The 22,616-nt window shown below is 52.1% G+C and overlaps 12 protein-coding genes across 12 annotated transcripts; 4 read left to right on the top strand and 8 right to left on the bottom strand.

Moving 5' to 3' along the window:
• Positions 1-341: 341 nt before the first annotated feature.
• GUITHDRAFT_131868 (hypothetical protein) lies at positions 342-1,043 on the bottom strand (the record flags this gene model as incomplete). The annotated part of the gene is made up of 1 exon (XM_005841801.1): positions 342-1,043. The coding sequence occupies one exon, from the start codon at positions 1,041-1,043 to the stop codon at positions 342-344; it is 702 nt and encodes a 233-aa protein (XP_005841858.1).
• Positions 1,044-3,076: 2,033 nt separating this feature from the next.
• Positions 3,077-3,489, top strand: GUITHDRAFT_63057 (hypothetical protein; the record flags this gene model as incomplete). Its single annotated transcript, XM_005841800.1, has 2 exons — positions 3,077-3,214; positions 3,283-3,489. The coding sequence occupies 2 exons, from the start codon at positions 3,077-3,079 to the stop codon at positions 3,487-3,489; spliced, it is 345 nt and encodes a 114-aa protein (XP_005841857.1).
• A 966-nt stretch (positions 3,490-4,455) lies between these two features.
• Positions 4,456-5,105, bottom strand: GUITHDRAFT_45393 (hypothetical protein; the record flags this gene model as incomplete). Its single annotated transcript, XM_005841799.1, has 2 exons — positions 4,456-4,680; positions 4,731-5,105. Coding segments are annotated over 2 exons (600 nt in total), but the record flags the coding sequence as incomplete, so codon positions are not given.
• A 1,079-nt stretch (positions 5,106-6,184) lies between these two features.
• On the top strand, positions 6,185-7,770 carry GUITHDRAFT_99527 (hypothetical protein; the record flags this gene model as incomplete). Its single annotated transcript, XM_005841798.1, has 9 exons — positions 6,185-6,494; positions 6,543-6,607; positions 6,665-6,724; positions 6,783-6,833; positions 7,004-7,064; positions 7,110-7,172; positions 7,413-7,594; positions 7,648-7,680; positions 7,738-7,770. 9 exons carry the CDS (start codon positions 6,185-6,187, stop codon positions 7,768-7,770), a joined length of 858 nt encoding a protein of 285 aa, XP_005841855.1.
• A 392-nt stretch (positions 7,771-8,162) lies between these two features.
• Positions 8,163-8,683, bottom strand: GUITHDRAFT_149889 (hypothetical protein). The gene has a single exon (XM_005841797.1). It carries the CDS (start codon positions 8,670-8,672, stop codon positions 8,337-8,339), a length of 336 nt encoding a protein of 111 aa, XP_005841854.1. The 5' UTR covers positions 8,673-8,683; the 3' UTR covers positions 8,163-8,336.
• Positions 8,684-9,403: 720 nt separating this feature from the next.
• GUITHDRAFT_99525 (hypothetical protein) lies at positions 9,404-10,709 on the bottom strand (the record flags this gene model as incomplete). Its single annotated transcript, XM_005841796.1, has 6 exons — positions 9,404-9,436; positions 9,641-9,769; positions 9,821-9,906; positions 9,971-10,247; positions 10,301-10,467; positions 10,535-10,709. 6 exons carry the CDS (start codon positions 10,707-10,709, stop codon positions 9,404-9,406), a joined length of 867 nt encoding a protein of 288 aa, XP_005841853.1.
• A 402-nt stretch (positions 10,710-11,111) lies between these two features.
• On the top strand, positions 11,112-12,818 carry GUITHDRAFT_149888 (hypothetical protein). The gene is made up of 6 exons (XM_005841795.1): positions 11,112-11,185; positions 11,439-11,813; positions 11,866-12,073; positions 12,123-12,233; positions 12,281-12,541; positions 12,592-12,818. The coding sequence occupies exons 1-6, from the start codon at positions 11,127-11,129 to the stop codon at positions 12,637-12,639; spliced, it is 1,062 nt and encodes a 353-aa protein (XP_005841852.1). The 5' UTR covers positions 11,112-11,126; the 3' UTR covers positions 12,640-12,818.
• Positions 12,819-14,139: 1,321 nt separating this feature from the next.
• GUITHDRAFT_61669 (hypothetical protein) lies at positions 14,140-14,839 on the bottom strand (the record flags this gene model as incomplete). Its single annotated transcript, XM_005841794.1, has 4 exons — positions 14,140-14,210; positions 14,264-14,312; positions 14,690-14,724; positions 14,773-14,839. Coding segments are annotated over 4 exons (222 nt in total), but the record flags the coding sequence as incomplete, so codon positions are not given.
• Positions 14,840-15,825: 986 nt separating this feature from the next.
• On the top strand, positions 15,826-17,905 carry GUITHDRAFT_99522 (hypothetical protein; the record flags this gene model as incomplete). The annotated part of the gene is made up of 11 exons (XM_005841793.1): positions 15,826-16,332; positions 16,379-16,498; positions 16,550-16,837; positions 16,931-16,976; positions 17,027-17,073; positions 17,123-17,244; positions 17,293-17,340; positions 17,387-17,462; positions 17,515-17,577; positions 17,631-17,800; positions 17,851-17,905. The coding sequence occupies 11 exons, from the start codon at positions 15,826-15,828 to the stop codon at positions 17,903-17,905; spliced, it is 1,542 nt and encodes a 513-aa protein (XP_005841850.1).
• A 92-nt stretch (positions 17,906-17,997) lies between these two features.
• On the bottom strand, positions 17,998-18,855 carry GUITHDRAFT_149887 (hypothetical protein). Its single transcript, XM_005841792.1, has 4 exons — positions 18,823-18,855; positions 18,439-18,521; positions 18,276-18,390; positions 17,998-18,225 (listed from the first exon to the last, which is right to left on the bottom strand). Exons 1-4 carry the CDS (start codon positions 18,844-18,846, stop codon positions 18,175-18,177), a joined length of 273 nt encoding a protein of 90 aa, XP_005841849.1. The 5' UTR covers positions 18,847-18,855; the 3' UTR covers positions 17,998-18,174.
• Positions 18,856-19,742: 887 nt separating this feature from the next.
• Positions 19,743-20,492, bottom strand: GUITHDRAFT_62975 (hypothetical protein; the record flags this gene model as incomplete). Its single annotated transcript, XM_005841791.1, has 1 exon — positions 19,743-20,492. The coding sequence occupies one exon, from the start codon at positions 20,490-20,492 to the stop codon at positions 19,743-19,745; it is 750 nt and encodes a 249-aa protein (XP_005841848.1).
• Positions 20,493-21,082: 590 nt separating this feature from the next.
• On the bottom strand, positions 21,083-22,250 carry GUITHDRAFT_149886 (hypothetical protein). Its single transcript, XM_005841790.1, has 4 exons — positions 21,575-22,250; positions 21,428-21,524; positions 21,294-21,377; positions 21,083-21,240 (listed from the first exon to the last, which is right to left on the bottom strand). Exons 1-4 carry the CDS (start codon positions 22,222-22,224, stop codon positions 21,133-21,135), a joined length of 939 nt encoding a protein of 312 aa, XP_005841847.1. The 5' UTR covers positions 22,225-22,250; the 3' UTR covers positions 21,083-21,132.
• Positions 22,251-22,616: the final 366 nt, after the last annotated feature.

Here is a 22,616-nt window from a genome sequence, read left to right as displayed (position 1 = left end):
ATTCATAGATGGAAGCAGTGTAGTGTTGCAGTGCAGGTGGTAGATTCATTCTGTGTACTAATAAGTAGTGATCGGAATAATCTCGTGTGAGACAAGAAATCATCATGTCTGAACGTGATTATTGAGAGTGGAACTGAGCGAGGCCACAAAACTAAGTAAGTGGCCCAGCGCACATGTGACCTTTTCAATCAAATTGTGTACAGTTCTTCCCCAGATTTACAGATCTCATTATTATTCTTATGCTGAAAAAATATTATCCAAGTGTCGGGCAGATAATCCGTCGCATTGACGTGTGTAGAGGGGAGGAGAGGGGAGGAGAAGGGAGGAGAGGAGGGGAGGGGTTAACAGGGGAGGAGAGGAGGGCTCGCCTGGGCGATACAATCTCGCACGCCGTCGAAGGTCTTGCCACAAGACTCAGCCAGCGCCTTGACGATGATGCTGGAGGGAATCAGTTCGATACCAGCCAGTGTCGGCGAAGAGATCTGATCTCTAAGAAAGCACAAGAGTGCGGTCATGTCGTCAGGACTGGAGGCCAAGATGGTGCAAAACATCTCCTTGAGCTCTTTCCGAATGTGCGCTTGGTTCCCTCCTGATATCAGCATCTTCTTCAGATTCCCGCACACGTGTCCGAACTCCACAGGTTTAGCGCTCTGCGGGGGCTCTGTCCTGTGCGGGGGAGGGTTCACTTCATCATCATTGTAGGAGGCTTCTCCTGCGACTGTCGCCGGGTCGCTTCCGGGTTGCAGGCACTCCCTGTACTGTCTGGTAGGGATTCCCATCTTCGAATCCCCGTCCTCCTCAAACTCTTCGTTGTAACAAACGTCCGGCCGCGCTGTATGACAGGCATACCCCTGCCTTCTCGGCAGCCTCACACCCCCCTTGGGGCCCAGGGATTCTACCTGGGATCCACCTCGAAGGACACTTTGAGAGAGCAAGGAAGGAGGAGGGTGGGTGCTATCAGAGCTACCCACGGAGACTTTGGTGATTACCACCAAGAGGAAGAAAAGGCTCGAGCGCAGGAGGGATGTCATCCCTAGATGCATCTGTTTGGAGTCCAATGCTGCTTATACCTTGCAGTTGCAACCGTGTCAGAAATCAGTGAGAACGAATAATCTCGGTGTGCAAGATCGATGGAAGAATGTTCATGATGGTGGCGGTTGTGAAGGTGGTAATAGTGCTGAAGATAATGGTGGTGATGGTGATGAACATAATGACGATGAAGAAAGGACGCATGTTATCCTGATCATGATGAAGAAAGGACGCATGTACATGATGATTTGTGCATCCGTGCCCTAACAAGAATCGTTCACAGCAGTGGCATGCGGTGACGGTGCTGCGGCTTGGGATTCAGGTGCTATCTACACGCCAGTTTGAACAAATACTGCTTTAGGGGGTAGGGGTGGGTAATGCACCCTATCAAACTAAGGAAAGAATTTATAGAATCAGGGGGTGGGGGTGGTGGGTCGCTAAGTCTGAGGGTGGTGGGGCCGGGGATACGAAAGTGGCTGACCCTCACCTAACCCCTCCTTCCCCCCATCAGCTACCCCTGACATCCACTAGGCCGATAGCCCAACATCCACCCCCTACCCCCTTGGTCAGCAAACTAGGGTAGAGGTGACTGAAGTTCAGGCGTGTTTGTGACAGTGGCCGCGCCGCCGGCCGACGGCCCCGTGGCCCGGGGCCGGCGGGCCCGGCCCGGCGTGCCGCCGTGACACACTCAGACTTGCACTGCGGGGAACTGCCACGCCCCCCGGGGCCACAGCGGCCAGTGTTGGTCCGACACTGACAGTAAGTCTGTACGCCGGGTCACGCGGGGTCACGCCGGCGGCGGCGGGTAGCAGGCCGCGAAGCCTTCCGGCGAGTCGGTCCGACGTCGGAACCGTTGAACTGTGATCGGACGCCGGACCGCGGGGCCGGGCCCGGGCCGGGCCCGGGGCCGGGCCGGTGTCGGAGTACGGTCACACTGAGTCAGGCTCAGGCTCGGCGCGGTGGACTCGGCGTGCCGCGACCGGTGGCGGGGCCCGCGGGCCGGAGCCTCGGAGCACAGACCGGCCCGGTCACCCGGGGGCCTGCCGCAGTGCTGCCGCGTGACCGTCGGACGGTCACGCCGCCGGGCGCCGCGGCCCGGGCCGCGCCGGTGCACTGTCGGACGGTCACAGTGTCGGAGAGTCCGGCGGCCGCGCGGCTGCACTGCGGCAAGTTGCCGGCGGGCGGCCACCGTAACTCAGTAAATGCCGTGCCACGGTGAGGCCCGGGCGGCCCGGCCCGCACCGTGTCAGTGGCCGGGCAGCGCAGCGCCGGGGTCATTGAAACTACTGACGCCGATGATGATCGGACTGCAGTTTTCAGGCCAAGCACGGCTATGTCACAGTGAGGACAATCAGGAGAGTCGAGGATGGCGTTGACGCCACCCTCAGGGGTGGAGGGGAGCGTGGAGGAGGATAGGCAGGAGAGCAGCCAGGGAGAGACACAGAAGCAGCAAGACGAGAAGGAGTGCGAAGGAGATGGTGGAGAGGACGAAAGAGCAAGGGATAGTGAAAAGGACAACAACTTCTCAGGAAGTTCGGGCGGAAAGACAGAGAAAGAGGAGGAGACTGTGGGGAAAGGAGAGACAATGGAGCAAGTCAATGCAAGTCCGATAGAGATTGCCCAGGAAGAGGCTCAAAGTGATGTTGTCAGAACGGAAAATGCAAGCACGATAGGCACTCGCGAAGCACAGGCGAGGGAAACAGTATCGAAACAGGACGTCTCGCGCCCCGGTTTAGTCGAGAATGGGGCAGTGCAGGTGGAGGTTCCCGACGTAGAAGGTGAAGAGAAGTCGGTAGACAACGACGACGAGTTGGGATTGTGCATTCTGCATAGGAGTGGAACAGGAAGCACGGCGTACAGGGAACGACAGACCCTCAAGTCGGTCAATGCCTTCGTTGAAACTGTGGAGGATTACTATGCTTCTCCCACGATATATGATTATCCCATTCAAGCACTAAACCCTGCTCTGCAAAAGAAGAATCCGGTGAGTGCCTTGTGGCCTACAACAAGGTTTAAGACGCCACTAACTCCATGGATGCCTGGTCAGATGATTTTCCTTGAATTCTCTTCGGAAGATACTGTCATTGGTAAGCTCGTATTCGAGATATTCGAAGACATTGTTCCTAGGACAGCCAAGAATTTTATCTCGCTGTGTTGTGGTGATCCTGCCAAGGTATCATATCTAGTTGATGGATCGTTTCAAGAGTGAGCTGGCAAACACGTCGTAACTTTTTCCTTCTCCGGGATTTTTAGGACGAGCTGACCTACAGGAGATGTCGAGTACATTCCATCATAGAAAACTTCATGGTCGTATCGGGGGATGTTACGAATGGGGACGGATCCGGCGGAAGATCAGTCTATGGAGACACTTTTCCAGACGAAAGTTTCGAGCTCTGCCATGTCGGGCCAGGCAAGATTGAACCCGCTTTATTTCCATGCAAGAATGCCAAACCTCCCTGAACCTGAACCACATTCTTGCCCTCTGTTTTTCCTTTACGCGCCTCTTGCATGTTTCTGCAAGACTGACTTGTGACTTTGCCAGGTATTTTGACCATGATCAACAACGGCCCTGATTCGAACAATTCTCAATTTGCTATTCTACTTGCTAGGTGACTGTTCTGCACGCTACAAAAAGCTATGGCTCAAACTCTGCAGGGCAGAGTGGCTGGATGGTAGGAACGTAGTGGTCGGAAAACTAATGCAAGGCTACGAAATTTTGAGGAAAATGGTTGCAAGGTTGAACGCCTTTGCGAGATGTTGCTTCAGCTTCCTTGACCGTATGACAGATACGCTACAACCTCTGGTGTCCCTTCAAGTGAGCTCTTCATCAGCTCCTGCGGATTGAACATCTGAGCGCTAAGTTCCGTTTTGGAACAAGAGCATTCATACAGAAACATACAACAATGTTGCATCTGTAAATTGATTATTCTTTCACTAATGAATCCCGAGGCACCACAGCTTGACCAAAGTTTCAACGCCATTTTCATTGGACAGATTAAAAATTGCAAGTCCCTTGGGGCACGAAGTCCGTGACAGCTAAGAACTTGCGATCTCATCAAAGACAACAACCAACATTTATCGCGACCTCCTGTCCCCTCGGTATTCGTCATATCGCCTATCCCGGTCATCGCGGCGACGGTCCCTGTCTCGGTCCCGATCCCTGTCCCTGTCCCGGTCACGGTTCCTGTCCCTATCACGGTCACGATCTCTGTCCTTTTCCCTGTCACGTTCTCGAGACCTATCTCGCTCGCGATCCTTGTCATCCCTCTTTCGATCCCTGCTGTCGTTGGCAGCCCGCTCTCGTTCTTCTCTTCTAGCTGCTTCTTCTCTTTTGGCTGCCGCAGCCCTGGCAGCAGCCTTAGCTGCCATAGCAGCTGCGCGTTTAGCTTCCGCCTTCTCTTGCTTTGTCTTCTTTGGACGGTCTTTCCTGCTTGAGCCTAGACCACCACCAATCTTTCTCGGTTTCCAGTCTTTCACTGTCCTCCCGCGCTCAACATCTACCAGGATACGCCGACCATCGATTTTACGTCCATCTGCATGCTTGTACGCAGTCTTCATATCCCGCTCATGCTCAAATTCAACAAATCCATATCCTCGAGGCTTCGACGTATCCTTGTCATAGACAAGCACTGCGCTTTTGACCGGGCCGTACTGAACAAAAATCAGTCACAAGATAAGGAAAATATCAAACAAGTAATAACCTGTTCCATCTCCCTTTTGAGCTTGTGTTCATCAGTCATGAAACTAAGCCTTCCCACGAAGAGTGTCTTATATGCATCGCTCTCAAAGCTGTAGCTGCTCGGATCCCATGCCGCCGCCTTGGCTTTCACAGTGTCTTGGCTGAGAGTCTTGCGTTCCTCAGCTATTCTCTCTCTCCTTTCCTTACGCTGTTCGATTGGTTTGAACTTTTTGAAATTTTCTTCGTACTCATCCGGCGTTTCAAAACTATCCAAACATTTGGCAATACCTTCATACGGCAGCTTACGCTTCTTGCCAACTTGCTGAGAGTAGGGTTGCTTGAACTCGAGTGGAGGCCTTGGAGCAAAAAGGGCATTTATGTGCGGTACGATATTCATGTCAGCTCGAGAACGATTTCACTCGGTATCCAGAGCTGTATTCAAGAGCCAGAAATCCGGCCAGCACAAAACGTAGCTGAAAAGAACTAGTCAGAACAAATGGATACAGCTTCGTGGAATAAAAAACAAACAAATAGACATTTCTACATGCTTTACTCAGCTCATATCAGGCAAGCACATGTCTAGGATTTCACTGCTGGTTTCTTTGCACTTCTGACTGATCGCAGCATGCGATTCGTCCAAAACAAAAAAGGGTATTCTCCGCCATTCAATCTTCAAGGTTTGACTTTCCACTTTCTATATCTCTCGGAATGGGGTCTAGAATATGGCTTGCTTTCCCAGACGAGACCTATAGGTTGATCCTCTCTGAGCGAGGCAAGTGCCATAGATAATGAGCACATGGAACACAGGAAACGAATTTTTCAAACTGTGTGTTCGCCGACATGCAAGGATGCCTCATAACAGCGAAAACACCAAGATAAGTACCCTAGATGCACATCGCTACGCTCAGAGTTGGAAGGGCCCGAATATCAAAGAATCTAGAACATCTCCTCCCTCATTTCAGAACATGGAGCACACAGACATGCATGTCAAGATATGCCTTCCAAACATGCTGGAGAGCATCATCAAGTGTCTTGGGATTTTCAATGACTCTCAAGAGCCCAGGGGACCATGCAGGAAGGCAGGATATGCCGCGCATGCGGCACCAATGGAGGGGTAGGAGCAGGCGGGAGGGAGCGAGCGAACCGAGGAGAGGAAAAAAAACCTCCGCGATCCGGCGTTACAACCGTTAAAGAGCGTTGTAACCGTGATATGGGCCTGAGGAGTGATGAGGGCTCCGCCCAGAGTTCAAACTTGAAGTTTGACTGGCCGTCGGTCCGATGGCGAGGAGCATGGCGACATCGCGACGGCTACGAGGACAGGGGTTGATGGGGGGCGATGGCGATGCAGACAAGGCTCTTGCTTATGCCCTCACAGCCTCCTTCGCTTCTCCTCCTCTTCCTGCAACCTTACAGCCAAACGCCGCCGCCGCATTACGGCCGCGGGCACCGGTTTCTTCATTTTTGTGGGAAGACGAGATGGCTCGGAAAGCGGGAGAGGAAGCTGCAGCGCTGTTGGCTGCACGGGAATATGCGTTGTCCGGCGCTTCCCTTCTCTCCATGGCTGGAGGAGGATGGGAAGTGCGAGAACAGGATGCCAGTCCTGACTCCTTGCAAGCTTCACCAGGGCTACAACGAGCAGACAGAGCTGAGATATCTCCGTTGAAAGGATCTCTTTTCGAGGTGCAAACCAGTCCCATCAGCAAGATTTCGTCATCAGCATTCCCATCCCTAGTTGTGAAATCGTCCCATGAATCGGATTCCAGACCAGCTCGCAGCCATGAACTTGGTAACTCGAGCCAGAGATTGAGGTCGAGGCTTCTTGATGGATCTGAAGGTGAAAGACTTATCCATGGTCGCTCACACGAAGAGATGCTGAGATATCTCGACAAGAATATTGAGGTCACATCCCAACACTGAGCAATGTTCAAGATGCGCTCAAACCTCTTGTTGTAGCAGCGGGGCTCCAGTGCAGCCAGTGGAAGCTGCACGCCGCTTTACTCAGTGTCTGACATCGATGTGAGCATTTGTCGATGGTGCGAAGAGAGCATGTTGCAACTGAGCATGTATTCTGCAGGTAACTGACCAGAAGATATCGGAGACCATGGAAGCTGCAGAAAAGCGGTGGGTAACATCTGAGATCTCCGTTGAGGTCAGAAATCTGACAAATCGCTTGCTTGCATGTTGTCACAAAGATATCGGACGATGTCGCAGATACTTCATGAATCCAATCTTGAGTCGTTGCACCGATGGATTGTTGCTCACATGAAGAGGAGGAAGCTCAAAGCTTGTGTACAGGTTGAATTCCTGTGCACACCTCGCCCTAGAGTGACGTTTGAATCATTTCATGCAGTACATGGTGATGAATTGGCAAGTAAACAAGTACAATCACAAAATCGTTCAGAAAGTCAGAATTGCGCGCACAAGAAGAATTTTGATTTCGTGGAGAGACCAAAAGAACCAAAATGTAATGGACATTGTCTTCGGAAATATTGCATTCTGACGATGCTTTGAAATGTTCTAGTCAAGGATTATTTCCCTTTTCCATCGACGAACATGGAGGAGAAGCCTTGTCTATCATTATAAGAAATGGGCCATTGTAAATATTCGACCCGATACTGATAAGAATACCAACCGTTTGAAGAAAAGCCTTGAACATGTAAGACCAGACACGCTTTTCATGTTCTCATAATGATTCTGTGCTCAGCGGATTGCCTTGTATGCATTAAGAAGCTGGAAAGCAAATATATTAAGGGTTCACAAATTTCGGTCGATATCATTGAGATCGGCAAGCAGGCAGAACCAATCATTGCAAAAAGTGACAAATCTGTCTCAGGCATTGCGATCTTGTTGGAGTCATTGGAAGGGAATGCGATCTACAAAGTCATGGTAACTCAAATTAACCTCGACAGAGTCAGAACTGATATATTTTGATTGATAAGGAGAAGAAATGCGTTATATGCTTGGTGGATGAGGTAATCGAATTCTAAACGAGGACCCATCGCACAACGATCTGCTCACAACACCGGCAGGTGGAGTCAATCAAGATCAACGGATTCGAATGAAAGAATGTGTCAGATTCTGAGAGGTTTCTTGAGGAATGTCCATGTTTCTCGGCCCAGGAAATCGTGCTGATTCTCTAACTAGGTGGAGGGGTTTCATAATGACCCAGCAACGGAATCGCCGGAGGCAGCTTAAGATACAGGCAAGTCAGAATCCTCTTAGCTTCCCCAACGTAAGGTTTGCGCGCAGGTGTTGCAAGAGCTCGTGCAGGCAGCTCAAGGATTGCCGGAAGATGACAACCTGCAACATTCGATCATACAGGTCTGGTTCGACCCATCTGGGCAATGACTGAAGCCCTGGTGCTGCAGATGGCGTCAACTCTGCAAGAGAGCAAATCTAAGCACGAGCAGAGCAGGAATGCTCCCGACATTTCACTCGGACTGCAACGATCGATGGATGAATTCATGAGTTCATTCATACCCAGCAGCTCAAGAAGCAACAAGTCAGCGATTTACAAGAAGCCCGACGCTTCGAGCTTTAACTTAAAACTTGAGGGAGGTACAACAATAAAGTGAGACATTCGTCAAGATTCCTCTGTGAGTTCGTGGTAGCACCTGTCTGTCAACACTTAGTTCTTGCCGTTCGCCATGCGAAGCTCGAAAGCCTCCAACTCTGAGACTGCTTTGATCGCTTCCATGTCATCCTCCTTCTCCTCGCTCATCGCTGTCGATTTGACCTTGACATAGTTCTTGGGTGGAGCAAACATAGGCGGTGCATGGCTTTGAGGTGTGGGTTTGGATGACTTTGCCTGTCCGCTTGGACGGGGAGCAGGGTTCTTTCCACTCAGTCTCGCTTCGAATTCGTCAAGTTCGTCGTTGATTTCTGCAACCGATTCTTCGGCCAGCTGATATGTCTCTCCTAGTTCATCAGCTTCTGCCTTCTTTTTTGTTGTTTTCTCCGTCATTATGAAAGAGCCTGAAGGGCAAGAAACGAACAAGTCAGGCTCAGGAAGAACAAACGTTACGAATTTGTTATGTTTTGATATTACACTAGAGTGCAGACCCAATCATCTGACTTGAAGTGGTGATATGTCATCAGCTGCTTGAAACAAGAGCTCTTCGCTGAAATTTTCCTTCCTCCCTCCTCCTCCTCCTCCTCCTCCTCCTCTTGCTCTCGCGTCCTTATCGCTTCAACACCATTGATATCAAACTCACCAGCCATATCAAACGAGTTCTTGGGTGGGTGGTTGTCTCTTTGCACTACCCCTCAATCCATAGGTAAAGAACCCCCTGATACTCCAACACCAAGAATTCAGAAGGGTTGGGGGGTAGTCGTTCGGTTGGGACGACAAAAAGGAGGGGTCGGGGTTCTTGTTTCTTAAAATTAAGGGGTACTTTACTATGATTACTTTTGGGTGGTAGCTCCTAGGGAGTTTCGTAAAGGGAGGGTCCTCGAAAATCGGGAACTTGCCTGCCGCACGCATAATCCATGCAGGTGCGAAAACCATGAAGCCGCATTGAACATGGTGGAACCAGGATATGTCCGATCATGCACATGGAAGGCAACTTCGTATTTCAGTTGTTACAATCTTCATACATTTCTCAACTTCAGAAACAGACAATGAAAACCTGGCTGAATGTACACGGGAAGGAATATTGACCCAACCGTCCCCCATGGACAGCAATTTACAAGTGTTCAAACTTTGAGAGCAAGGGCGTGCACTGCTTTCTGCCAAGCAATCGTGATGGCAACCTTCTGTGCAAAAAATGATGTTTATTGAGGTGTTATAGGACAAGAATTCTCCATTCGATATCTTGCGTACGTCGACATAGCCCAGTAGAAAAGCAGCTGACCTATCACAACACATATGTGCCACAACTTTCAGATATGCGAGTCAGTTTTTGAGTGACAGCTTCTACAAGTTGCAAACACCTGGTGGCTATGCAGAACGAAATCGAAACGACCGATGAACTTCTTCTCCGGAAAGCGGGTGATGTAAAACAGAAATCCAAGAAAGTAAGCGAACATGGTCAATAGAAGCTTATAGAAGAACAGAAGCGCCTGGCAATCAACAATGAGCCAGAAACAGTCAGCCCGATTCTAATGTCGCACCTGCTCGCTGGATGGACCACCAACTAGGTGTACCCAGTGAAGTAGGGGTACCAGGGCAAACGCTACAAAGCAAGCAAAGAAAACGACTGCAAAAACAGTCAAAAGAATCGAGAAACACTTGAAACAGAAAGGGTCAAGTCCACGACTTACCGCTTGCATTAAAGTTGTGGAAGAGCCAGGGGACGTGTGGCCAACTCATGGCAACCAGAGATAAGCAGGCAATAATCCAGAAGTATGCTTGCCCGAGAGCTGGATGACACCAGTATCCGTAGTGAATGCCAACAAGAAAACTCGCCACGATCACGCAGGCAATCCCAGTCATATCCAGCTTCAGCGTGTTCTCATACACACTCTTGCTCACTGGGCCAAGGAGGTGAAAAATGCCTGAAGAGACCAGACAAACGATCGATGCAAGATCGTATAACACCTGTAGTCTAATCAAAGAGACCTCCATCCATGGTCACAACAGTCAAGGGTTACCGCCACTGCACGATGGTGGGAGTTGAGGTCATTTCGCATGGAGTCATTTGCCAGTAGCACCAGGAAAAGAATGCTAGCCGTAAGATGCGTGTAAATATTTCCAACCTCATTGTGACAGTACGCAAGACTTTCCAGGCATTCCTTAAAGGTCAGATGATCTCGATATCCTACAAAGACAAAAATGAAACCATCAGTTTCTCGACAATCGAAGTCAAGTACTTTTTTTGCACTTACCCCAGTGAATATATGGTCGAACAGTCCAGCTTGGAGCAGAACAAGCAGGGAGCCCTCGCCAAGCAGCAGAATATCCCCAACAACAGACGACATTTGATTCGATGTCGTTTTCCTGCAAGTCTTTGTCGTCCTTGAGAGGTGCTTTGGCGCTTTCTTCCTTTGACGAGGCAGCCATGCATGTAGAAACCATTCAGTGTGATTGCTGGATCATAACCTTGTAACCCCAGCGGTCCTCACTCTGATCATCTGTCTCTTTCTTTCTTCCCGTGTGAGAGGGAGCAAGGGCGGAGAAGCAGGCGATCTGCTTCAGTGGACCATCCTCCTGCGGGGCGCGTGGTCCTGGTTGTAGCAGGTGCCTGGAGGAGCTACTACCCCCCTATAGGGGGTCATAGTCTACAGGGGAAAATGAGGGGTGAGAGGTTGATTCTTCCTTCGGCAAGCTCGCCTCAGATATTGTGGGGCCCACAGCTGAAAGACAGAAAGGTTGCCATAGAAAAAAGTTCCTCTGAGCAAAATCCTACCTTAACGGTCCGTAACGCAGGAGGAGATAACCGTAGGTAACGGATGCCTCTTCGGTGAGCGCCACTTCGAGATGGTGCGCGCCTATGGAGCGGTGGAACATGGCGCGGGCGTGAAAGGAGGCGAAGGAAGGTGAGGAGAAGCGAAACGTGGGCCGAAATATGCGAGCTCCTCATTGTTCTGAATGAGAACATGCTGATACCACATTCTTGTACCTCTTGTTGACGAAATCCCTCTGTTGTTGTGCGGTCGCAGAATATGGCAGCGCAGCTTTTGGTTGTATGAGAATGTTGATGGAGTTGCTTCAACCTTCTTGTAGTAGCACATATCTTCATATGATGCCTCCTCTGTGTTGATTGCGGACTAACGATGTGAAACAATGCAGAAGAAGGATAGCGTTGGCCTTTGCCGCTGCTGCGATCCTTGCTGTGGCAGCTGTTCTTGCAGTTGCTCTTAACAACGATCATGCCACAGAGCTTGAGGGTTTTGACGTCCGCAAGGAGCATCCTCCTATGTGGCATGCCACCGGTGAATTGGCACCACCGGCCCCTCCTGCGAAGGCATTGGCGATCGACTATCTGTCCTTCTTCACCTCGGATATGTTCGCCAAGTTCTCGGACTCTTGCTGCAGGACCTTATTCTTTCCACCTGGCCATGGAGAGCGTCTCCCACTTGAGTTGGACTTGGAAGGCCCCTATGCCTTGAACATCCGCAACTTCGTTGGCAACAGGAACACCTTCATGTTCAACGGAGCCGACAGGTTCCAATGACATAAGTTCGACCTGACAGGAACTGAATGCTTTGGTTTGCAGCTATACCGTCGAGTTCATGAACAGGTACTTCGGCTTCCACATCAAGGAAGTTCCCGTCATTTCTGGATACAAGCGCCGCGAGGCTCTCATGATCATGGGAGATCCCTCCACGGCCTCCTCCGTTCCCCAGGCCTACGCTGTGGAGCGTCAGATTGGTGCCACGTACTACGGAGGTCTTCCTAACAAGCTTGCGCCAACTGCTGACATGGTACATGCGTTGACTCTGGTCGTGTTGTACGCTGATGGTTGGGATGTAGGTTGCCGTCGACACCCTCACCCTTCCCGGCGCCTCCATCATCATCTACAACAACTGGCCCAGAGTGCCCACTGGAACCCCATGCTTCATTGCCCGCTATTGCCAGATCCAGGTGACGTCAAACCTGCGGTCTCACGCTCCTCGCTGACTCGCTGGCAGGACCCCTACACCCAGGGAGGCTTGCCCCTCAAGGTTGAGGTCATCGAGTGCCCGGCTGCCGAGGCCCGCGGATATCCTTGCTCCTGCGGTTTCATCAACTTCGTGGGATGGGATTGGTTCGGCTCTAACGCGAACATCTGGGACTCGACTGTCTTCAATGCTGACGATCTTGCGATGACCTTCTCGCTCGGGGACACCACAACCCCCAAGGGAGCTAAGAGGTCTGGCGTTCAAAGACTCGCCGCACAGCAGCCCATCCAGGTGAGCGCTCATACTGGGACGAAAGTTAGAGATGCTGACTGTTGATCCAGGTTAACGTGAACGAGGACTGCTCTGGACCAAACTGCCACTATCAGTAAAGCCCACACACAAACTCATCATCATGACATCCTTGTCGTACCACGGCCTAACGGATGTTGTGGAGTGGACTTTTCTGTCAGGGATTTGTAAAATTGTTTTGCAAGATTGGGTTCTGTGTTCGTGCAGTGAAGCTTCATCAGCGATAAGCAAGTTTGTCAAATAAAGCAAGCTTGATAGGATACACAGAAAAGAGTTGAACTTGTCTGAGGTCAAAGAATAGTGCATTGCAACGGGAAATGACAGCCTCAAGGGACTTTTCCTGCATCTGACGATTGCGACTCTTGCTAGTGACGAGTGACGTCACAGATCTCATTGGCTCGTGCACAAGCTTCCATCTCAATGGCGCAGTCCTCCGCCCCCCTGTGTCACGGAGATGTTAGAAACGTTGCAAAGCCAGAAAGGCATGTGAACCTGCCAAACAACCTTACAACCTCGTTGGTTATTCTCTTGCCTGTTCCACCAAGGAAGGTGGGAAAGTTCTACATGAGCAGGATGAGGGTGGGAGGGATCGACGAGTCGAGTCAGCAGACCTCGTACTTGTCCAAGGAGTCGCTGTAATCCTCGACACGTTCAGGATAGAACACATGGAAAGCCGGCCTGAAGTCTGTGGGTCAAACAAGGTCAAGGTGAGAAGAGGTTTCCTGAAGTCGAGGGGGAGGCGCCCGTCGGAGTCTCGGAACCTCTCGAGGTTGATCTTGACATGCTTCAGACTCCCTGCATGACTCCACTCAAATCACCAGCGTGAAGTTGAAGCGATCCGTCGTCCAGCACGACATTCCACATATCCTATAGGGCAGCAGGCATCAGTGAAGCGAAGCAGCACTTGCTCCTTGGCTGTCCGTTCACCGGCAAAACCTATTTACAAGCAGCCCGGCTCCTATGTGGCTGAGCTGCATACGGCGCGCGTCAAAACCACCGCAAGAGTTGAAGAGGAGAAGGAGGAGAAGGAGGAGGGGGAGGAGCCGATATGCATGTGAAGGGACTTCAATGCACGTGACGACTCACCCGGTAGTGCGTGATGTTTTCGAAACCCCGCGAACACGTGATAGCGGCAGGTCCATCAAGAAAGACGGCGTTGGTAGCGAACGGAGCCCTTCGCCTGGATGGGAGTCACGACGTCTCCCGGCCCTCCCATATGCCGGAATCATCACATCTCCCGGCAGGAGCGGCAGTGACAGATCCAAATGAAGCTGGGAGGCGCGGTGAAGCACATCTCAACAGCTCCGCAGTGACACGTGATGGCCTAGTCGTGAGCCTTCAGTAGCACATCACCTCATCTCGAAAGACTTGACCTCCGGTATTGTCATGCACGGCGGGTAGGTGTTCTCAGCAGCAACCTGCTCGAAAAGAATGCTTCAGGAGGAGCTGCAAGACTGTCTTGCCATGTTCCTTGTCAACGTCAACTTGACTGGCGCAGACTTTCAGATAGTCCTTCCCAGCCATGTGCCTGGATGACCGTGACGGGAGTGCGATAGAGGAGAACAACAGCCGCACTTTCTCAGGTGATTCTTCATCGCCAGAAGTCGAGAGAAGGCCTTCCCACAGTGCGGGCAGGCAAAAGGCTTCTCCCCTACCATCACCAGTTGTGAGCTCAGGCGGGGTTCGGGGCGACAACGGATGTACCTGTGTGTGTTCTCTCGTGCTGCTGCAGCTGAATCAGATGGTGGAAGCTCTTGGAGCATTGACTATGAATCGCGAATGATCCTCGTGGAAGAGAAACCAAGACAACTACCTGCACTTGTGGTGGCGGCCTACCCCAGTATGACCGCTCATGTGCAATCGCAGCTACACGAAATGCCGTACGTCAGGGCCGGAGAAGGGAAGCAAACAGCTTGCCTTTGACACTTTGACGAACTTCAGGCCGCAGACGTCACAGACATAAGGCTGCCAAGAGGTCAACCCCTTGAAACCCGACGAGACAACCGCGAGGCGTCGCACCTTGTTTCCTGCGTGCAGCATCTTGTGCTCTGACAAGGAGGAGTTTGACGAGAAGTTCTGGGTCGAAGGATATCAGGACGACATAGAGTCTCGACAAGTACGGGACTTCACCTTGCCGCACTCGTCACAGGCGAAGGGCTTCTCCCCTAGCCATGCAGTCAATCATGACGCGTGTAAGGACAGGCCCTTGAGACCTGTATGGGTCCTCAAGTGCGCCTTTAGGGCAGAAGGATAATTGAAGGACATGGGACAATGACTGCAGATCGCTCGTCATACATCAGGTCAACTGGAGAGTGTCAGAGAGGAAGCCTTTCCTGCATTTGTGCGGCTTCTCCCCTGGTGGACGTCAGCTAAGAAGCGCGCAACGACTGATTGCTCGGCACCTGAATGAGTGCGGAGATGGGCTCGAAGAGCGAAGGGATACTTGAAAGATCTGTTCATACTCAGGTCTTGTCATTGTTCGCAGTCAAGTCACCTTTGGCATATCTCGCACTTGTGAGGGCCACTGCTCAAGTCACCTCTCAGGTAAAATGCCAGCATGTCCGGCACTCACATGGGCTTGCTTCTCTTCATCCCTGGTACCTACTCCGCACACGTGTTCAGTGACAAGAAGAGCCCAGTTCCATGCTGCTCTCACCGCTGCCTTGCTCATGCTTGATATCCGCTTGCTACTCCCCATGCACTTCAAGTTCAGCGTTTGTCCTTGTGCACTGGCACATCTCCACTCACCTTTGCGAACCTCCAGGCTGGCTTGAAGCTACGATCTCCTCATCTCCGCCTTCTACTTCATCCTCGTCCTCGTCCTCGTCCTCGTCCTCGTCCTCCTCTGCGCTGCCCTGCTCCTCCTCCCTCCCATGCTCCTCCTCCGACCCCGACGAAGCCACAGGGCGCATCATGCCTGAATGAACGCTTCAAGGTCGCTAGCGACCTGAAGTTTTTTATTTTACAAGGAATTTTTTTACGATCCCGCAAATCCACTCTGTACGAAGGAGCCTCGAGGGAGAGGGAGGAGAGAAGGAGAGGAGAGGAGGAGAGAAGGAGAGGAGAGGAGGAGAGAAGGAGAGGGTCTGATGAGAGAGCGAAACTTCTTCGTTCGTCCGCTCCAGCTCCTCTCCTTCTCTTCATCTCTATATCTCCCTTCTTCTTCCCCGAAATTTCCTCCCCCCCCTCTTTCGCTGGTCTCTCGAAGATTCGGTTCTGTGCTGCCCCCCCTTGCCCCCTTCACCGCAGAGCCTGCGTCTAGCTTCATGGCACATGCTCGGGACTTTTCTTCCAGTCCGTCGGTTGATGGCAGTACGGTTGCCGGCCGTGCAGCCATCGACAGTCTCCTCATGGAGTCGAACGTGGAGAGGCCGTTTGAAAGTGAAGAAAGCTTTGCTCAGTGGGTGCAAACAAGTTACAGACGCTGGTCTTTGGATCCCACAATATCAGAGCAGCTGCGAATCCTCGACTTGGAAACCGTGCACGAAGACGTTCTATCTCGAGCTTCGCAGAGGCTGGTGCGAGCCCAGGAGGAATATGCCTCGTGCCCTGCGGGGTCAATCATCGACGGCCTCCGAGACAAGGTCTCCAAGTTGAGGATGGAGTGCCAGGGCCGAGAAAGGCAGAATCTCGCTGCCTCGAATGGTGACGCTGCGTTGCTCAACTCCGCCGGGGAAAAGAATCAGAAGAGTTCCGAGAGGCTCCAGGCGGCGTACGCGGAGCTTGACGGGCTGACAAGAGATCTCGAGTCGAAGATATCTTCCTGCGCAGAGGTAACGACGGTTCTGAGATGCTGTAACTCCTGTTGACTGTGAACAGTGGAAGGAGCTGCAGGATGCTGAGAAGGCGCTGCTCGATCTGAGAAGGGAGGTGGGGATAGAAGAGGCTTCGATGAGGATGAAGGAGTCGGAGAGAGCGATTGGAAGGCAGACGAGCTATGTAGATGCGCCTGTCACATGGAGTTTGTTCTGATGTTACAACTTGTGGCAGAAAGGTTTCGATTTCGAGGGGCAGGCTGAACGAGTCGTTAAGGAGCTCATTCTTCCAAGATTCTTGGCAGACGCAGAGTCGTGGTGGGACCAGGAGAGGAGCGCAATGAGAACATCAGGAGCTGATGTGCCTGTCGAGCAGTTCGATATGAAGAATATTTTTGTGCTGAGGGGCTTGACGCTTGGGATAGCGCGAGGCGAGTTTGATTACGTCATCGTCGCAAAGTCTACTATGCCAAGTGGAGAGCTTGATGCTCCTGCTGGCAAGAGCGTCGGGGGTCACCCGCAGGTGCTCTATCGCTTCAATCCTTTAGGAGCTGATGTTTGACTTCGTCTCTCGATCTTCCCCTGCTCACCCCGCTCGCTTACCTTGCGGGAAAAGCCGACCAAGGCGCAGCTTCAGGGGCTCTCCGAGCAGCCAGTCTTAGGTGAATCGCCTTTCTGCTCGATTGTCTTCGTTGCCGACTGCTGCATCCAGTCTTGGCCATTGTCGAGGTGAAGCGAAACGTCAACGACATGGGCTCGGTAGGTGGACTGATGAAGATAGACTGCTGCTGAGCGTCTGGACGGGCAGAACTTCATGGGCTACGTGGAGAGAATTGCCTGGTTCAGCGGCATGGAACGTGGCTACGACCCTACTAAGTTTGCAACCAACTTTTACCGCTCAGGACACTTCGACAGGCCATTCTGGCACAGGTCGGAGGGAGTTGTTTCTGATGAGTGGAGACTGATGGTGGCCTGCAGCGATGCCTGCTCTAGGAAAAGCTTCAAGTTTGACCGCTCGTCCTTCCGGTCTACATGCCGTGCTCTTGTGCGATGAGCTCACATGGCACGCCAGCCTTTTCTTTCAAGATGCTAAGAGAGTGTCTGCAAGGGACGACCTTGCAGCGTATGTGATGGAGAGGCTGAATTTCGTGAGAAATGCCCGCGAACTGCCCTGCTGTTGTTGATACTGAGCCCCTCCAGGTGACCAGACATGGGACGATTCGTGGGATGAGCTCAAAAGCAGAAGCCAGTCTCAAGAAGAAGGTAGCTTCTGCCCTGCAAACACAACCTCCTCTGCCTCATTTTCCCTCGTTCAGGTCGCTAGGGACAAGGCGTTTGCTCGAGCCCGCAGCGATTGCAACAAGGACGCGTTTTCCCCGGGGATGGAGACCTTGCTGGCTGCGTCTTGCAGCTGGGTTCATGGTTGGTGGGAGAAGATGGAGGAGCTGAAGGCTGGGGAGATGAGCACGGAGGACCTCCTGCTGAGGTGAAACTGAGTCCTGCTGTTCATAAGGCGCTCACTCGTTCTTGCGCCAGCTATCGCCGATCGGAAGGGGCTGTTGACAACATCTACCTCATTGTGAACCAATGAAGATTGTCTGCGACTCCGATGAGAATGAATGGTGTACTTGATGGCGTCTTGCCTGCCATCGCTCAACACAGCTTGCAAGAACTTCCAGGGGTCTCGCACAACGTAGTTTACATATAAAACAGTAGCAAACTGCCTGTGTTTCAGTTCTGAATCGATCATCCAAGAAACCAATGCTGCATCTAAGCAGAAGGGGGGAATCTCTTGAACGCAAGAGACTGCTTGAAAGTTATTGACAGCCTTGCGGCACTGGAATGGATTCCGAGAACATATCACTTGCTGGTGAACCCGAGAGAGTTTCCTTCTCTTGTCCCTTTCAGGCCCTGGCATGGAAACGCTATCAGACAAGATTCATCACACAGCAGCTACTCACATCAGAAATGATGTCACCCCAGATCTTTGCTTCTTCACGAATGTCAAAAGATTGTGACAAGCTGACGAAAGCGTAGATTGGGGAGAGCAGTCCTTCGCTGAACTCTTGGAGTGACCTGCATCCTTCATCAGTGAACTGATGCCCATTCATCTCACATGTCCACCTGGAGGGTTCATGCTTCTCGAGGTTCCATGGTGCGTAGTTGTAATCGAGGTCCAACAAATCCTGAAGCCGTTGCCACATTGTCTACCGAACATGTCAACGACCGCATGAGAGGAAACGATCAAAGGCAGCTAAGAGACAGAATGATGGTAATGATACATGCAGCGAAGGAAACTTTGTGACTTGGTTCGAAGAGAAAGAGTCAAGGAAGATGCAGAGGTCAAGGGCGAAGCGAGGAGTCACTTGAGAAAGTCTGTACGATGGGGCAAGAAGACTAGGGAGGAGAAGGACACACAAGAAGTCGGAGGAAGATACAATAGAGAAGTCAAGACGACGTGCCAAGGAGAGCATAAGAGCATCGTGTGTTTGCGCTTCGCGCCATCACCATTTCTGCTTCTTGGTTCGCCATTTTCCAAAGGCGTCCAGACCACCCCACCCCTTCGAGACTCTCTAAACACCCCATCTTCCGGGGCCACACGCGGGGAGGCCGGCCGGGCCCCGGCCGCCGGCCGGCCCGGGCTACTCAGTGCTACTGCTGAGTCCTTGAAGTCCGACAGTGAACTTCGGGCCGGAACTTGATCGGAACGCCACACTGTATCGGACAGCGGGCGGCCTTCCAGCCGAAGTTACTGACTTGACACTGTCACAAGGTACGGTACCGTAAGGTATCCGCAACGGTTGCCAACCGTCTTGAACTTCGGAACGGCGGAGCCCGGAGTCCGGCGTGAGTGAATGGACTCGGCTCGGACTTTGTCACGACGGTGATGGCCCCCCTGCGACCGTGTACCGGTGACTGCGCCGGGTGACACTCAGGGGCGGCCAGTACCGCCGTGATAGTACGGTACGGTAGCGGGCGGTCCGATCCGACCGTACCGAGTCCTCCGAGGCCCAGGGCCGAGCCGCCCGAGGCGGCTCAGTCACGGTCAGCTGACGGGGCAGTGTTACTGTACCGGACTCGACTCGCCGATCAGATGGACTCAGGGACCGTGCCGTCCGACCGGAAGGCTGCCGCAGTGCGGCAGTCCGACACAGCGCGCAGCAGTCAGTGTGGCAGATTATCATCGCCGCTGAGTTGCAACTCGGCACTGCGGCCGGCAGTCACAGGCTCGCCTGCCAGTGTCATGAGCGAGAAGAGCGAGAAGCAAGTGTAAGATTCCAACTAAGTTCAATCATCAAACACGCACTAACCACAACAAGGAATTGTTGGGGCACAGGCACTTCAACAGCCCTCAAATTCTAAAGTAACAGAAAAACTCACAAGAATTGATTATCACACAGCACACGTTCTTGGCAAGCTGCTCGATTTCAGTCGCTGTCGCTTCCAGACTCTATCTGCAGCATGTTGTACTCATCTGCTTCAATCCACTGCCACGGTCTCACGCGCTTCTCGAGAACCTTGTCCGACAGCTGCCTGTCTCGGTTCGATCGCACCATCGGGAACGAGGCGTAGACAACCCACGGCGAGTTGAGGATGAAGCCCCAGGAGCGATGCCGCTGCACAAGCTCTGTAGGGAACCTCCCCATGTCCAGGTGCTCGATGCGGATCGCCTTGCCCTCAGTCAGAGCAATCTTGTCCTCCTCGTCGTTGTCGTCGGTCTGGTCAGGGATCTCCACGAACTTCCATCGCATCCTGGTCCAATCCGACTCCCACTTCACCAGGCCTTCTGGATGAAACTTCACTGTGCGGGCCGGCGAGCCGTTCCAGTAGGGGTCAGACCTCGTCCAGAAGCGACCAGCAGATCTTTTGAACCGAAAGCTCCACTCAAAAGAGCACAGTTCCTCAGTGGTGATGGAGCATCGTTTCGCATCCTTGATGGAGGCAAAGTACGCTCTGATCACGCCCTCGTGCGTCTCAGCCATCTCAAGGAATCGAGACGGCACATAGGATCTCCCCTCCCATAGTTTGTGGCACAAGTTGAGCCAGCAGCCATGGTCAAGAGCGCTGGTCTTCCACACCTTGCACACACAGCTACAGGCGAGGAGCTCCTCAGCTTTCAGGTGGTTCATTACTCTCGCAAGGAGCTCGACAGGAAGCTTGACGAAGAAGCTGTGCATCAAACTCGCATCCTCTTCCCCATCAGCCCGCGGCTCTGCCAAGCTACACATTGAAGACCTCGCTGTTTCCATGAAGAATGGTAAACAAACAGGGGAACGAGTTTGCAGCCTGTCTTATGCTGATGGAAGATCTCTTTCGAGCTCAAAGCTCCAAGGTCAACTCAGGTAAGTATTTCTCTTCTCTTCTCTTCTCTTCTCTTCTCTTCTCTTCACGTCGCTGCTTGCTTCCTGAGCCCTTTCCCCCACACCGCCCTCTCTATATCTTTTCCTACTAGGCCTTCCTAATTATCGGTCCAGTTGTAAAAGGTCTACAGTCTTGAGCCGCCGAGTCCCGGCCGCCCCGGGCCCTGGTACCGTACTGAGAGCGGCTCTCCCGGTGATCGGATCGGACAGTGCTGCCCCGGGCCGGGCGCAGCGGCCGCGTGCCGGAGCGGCCGGGCACTGTGAGGCCTAGCCCGGCCTCGACGGCCGCGCGACTGGCCGGCTCGGCGCTTCCGAACTTCGGAACTCGGAAGTTCCATCCGAACTTCGGAATGCGTAGAACTTGATGGTACGGTTTAATACTCAGCCCCGACGATCGGACAACTCACGTGCGCAACGGAATTCATTCAACTGAACTAGAACTACTCGCCTTTGCATATCATTGAATGTACACTACTTTCTTTGAGAATAATGTTACAGCCTTGTCGATTTCCTTGAGTCGCTCTTCAATCTTCTTTGCTTGCGCTTTATATCCTTCCAAGGCCGCCTGTTCATGCACGTTTCAGATGCACACAAGCTAATGAGGCACAACGAAGTAACCTTCGATGGCGGTATGGAGTTAAGCTCCTGAAGCGCAGCGTTCTTCTGCCTGTTCAATTCCTCCAGTGTCGCAAGCCTCTCAGCCTGACCGGAAAGCATCAAATGAGATGAAAGAATGAAACATGACGACTTACTTCTGGCATAATCTCAAGCTCGCCATTTCTTTTACGCTCTTCCTCGTCTGCCATTGCTTTCTCCACCTGCATTTCTATCTTCCTCTCTATCAAATATCTGATTGGAACAGTCAAAGACTCTGTGCAGCAATCGTTAAGGTTTCGTACTTTGGGATCTGCCCGGCAGGTCTGTTCTTGAAAGAATCTGCCATCTTCGAAGGAGCATTCTCTTTCAGTGTCATCGAGGCTACTTTCCTGGCTGCGTGCTCGGCAACTGAGTTCTTGTTGTCTTCCACAAAATTCCTCTGGCCAGGATACATCGGCGCCTTGCCACCTCGATTGTCCTTCTTCACCTGCGATGTCATTGGGTTCGACTCTTGCTCCTTCAGCAGGCCGTTGATGATTGACTGCTCTTTGACAGACATCTTGTTGTCGGAGACATGACGTTGCAGGCCCTTGGAGCCAGAGGTTGTTCCAAAAATGTTGGCAATGGCACCCCCCCTCATCTGTGCTTGCTGCCTTCGTCTTGCTACTTCGGAGGGATCCAAGTCAGACTGCTTCTTAAAGACAGGAACGGCGGGTTTGGTGATATTCTTTGGAGCTCGATGGTATTCTTCAGCTTCAGAGAATTTGCTCCCCATCGCAAGTTCATAAGCAGTCATTCCAGATATTGTTTTTGCTCCTTGTTTGTTTGCTTGGCCGTGCAGCTTGTAACTTGGCGCATGGTCTGGTCGAGGCTTGCTGGGGTTGGAGTGAGCGAGGCTGGATGAATTGGCATAATCGTGCTGCGAAATTAAGTTGAATATAGACTCTGACATTACGCTGCAGTTTACGCCCCAATCCTGAAAAACAGCAAAGTCTTCAGAATCAATTCGATCAACTTGTTCAGTCTCATTCTAATATAAACTGTATACAAAATAACAAGGTACACACAACAGAGTCGCACTCAAGAGAATTGCTGTGGTAGGAGAAGTAAATCATGAATCAATCTGGCAATCTTGAGCTATAGCTCCATCATTCTAGCAGGATGTGAGGGTTACTGGAAGGTGTTTCAGATGAACACGCGGCAAGAAGTTGAAGTTCAGGCTCCTCAGTGACTGCAGCTCGCTCGTTCTCACTGCTCTTCCCTCCCGCCATTTGGAAACGGCTTGAAATATGTCGGCCTCGTCCCCTCACATACCCAACCGCTTCCGAACAGGCTTCTTAACCA

Source organism: Guillardia theta, assembly GCF_000315625.1.
Source record: "Guillardia theta CCMP2712 unplaced genomic scaffold GUITHscaffold_2, whole genome shotgun sequence".
Classification (NCBI taxonomy): domain Eukaryota; class Cryptophyceae; order Pyrenomonadales; family Geminigeraceae; genus Guillardia; species Guillardia theta.
The sequence above is the reverse complement of the archived record's forward strand: the minus strand, read 5'-3'. Positions and strand labels throughout refer to the sequence as shown.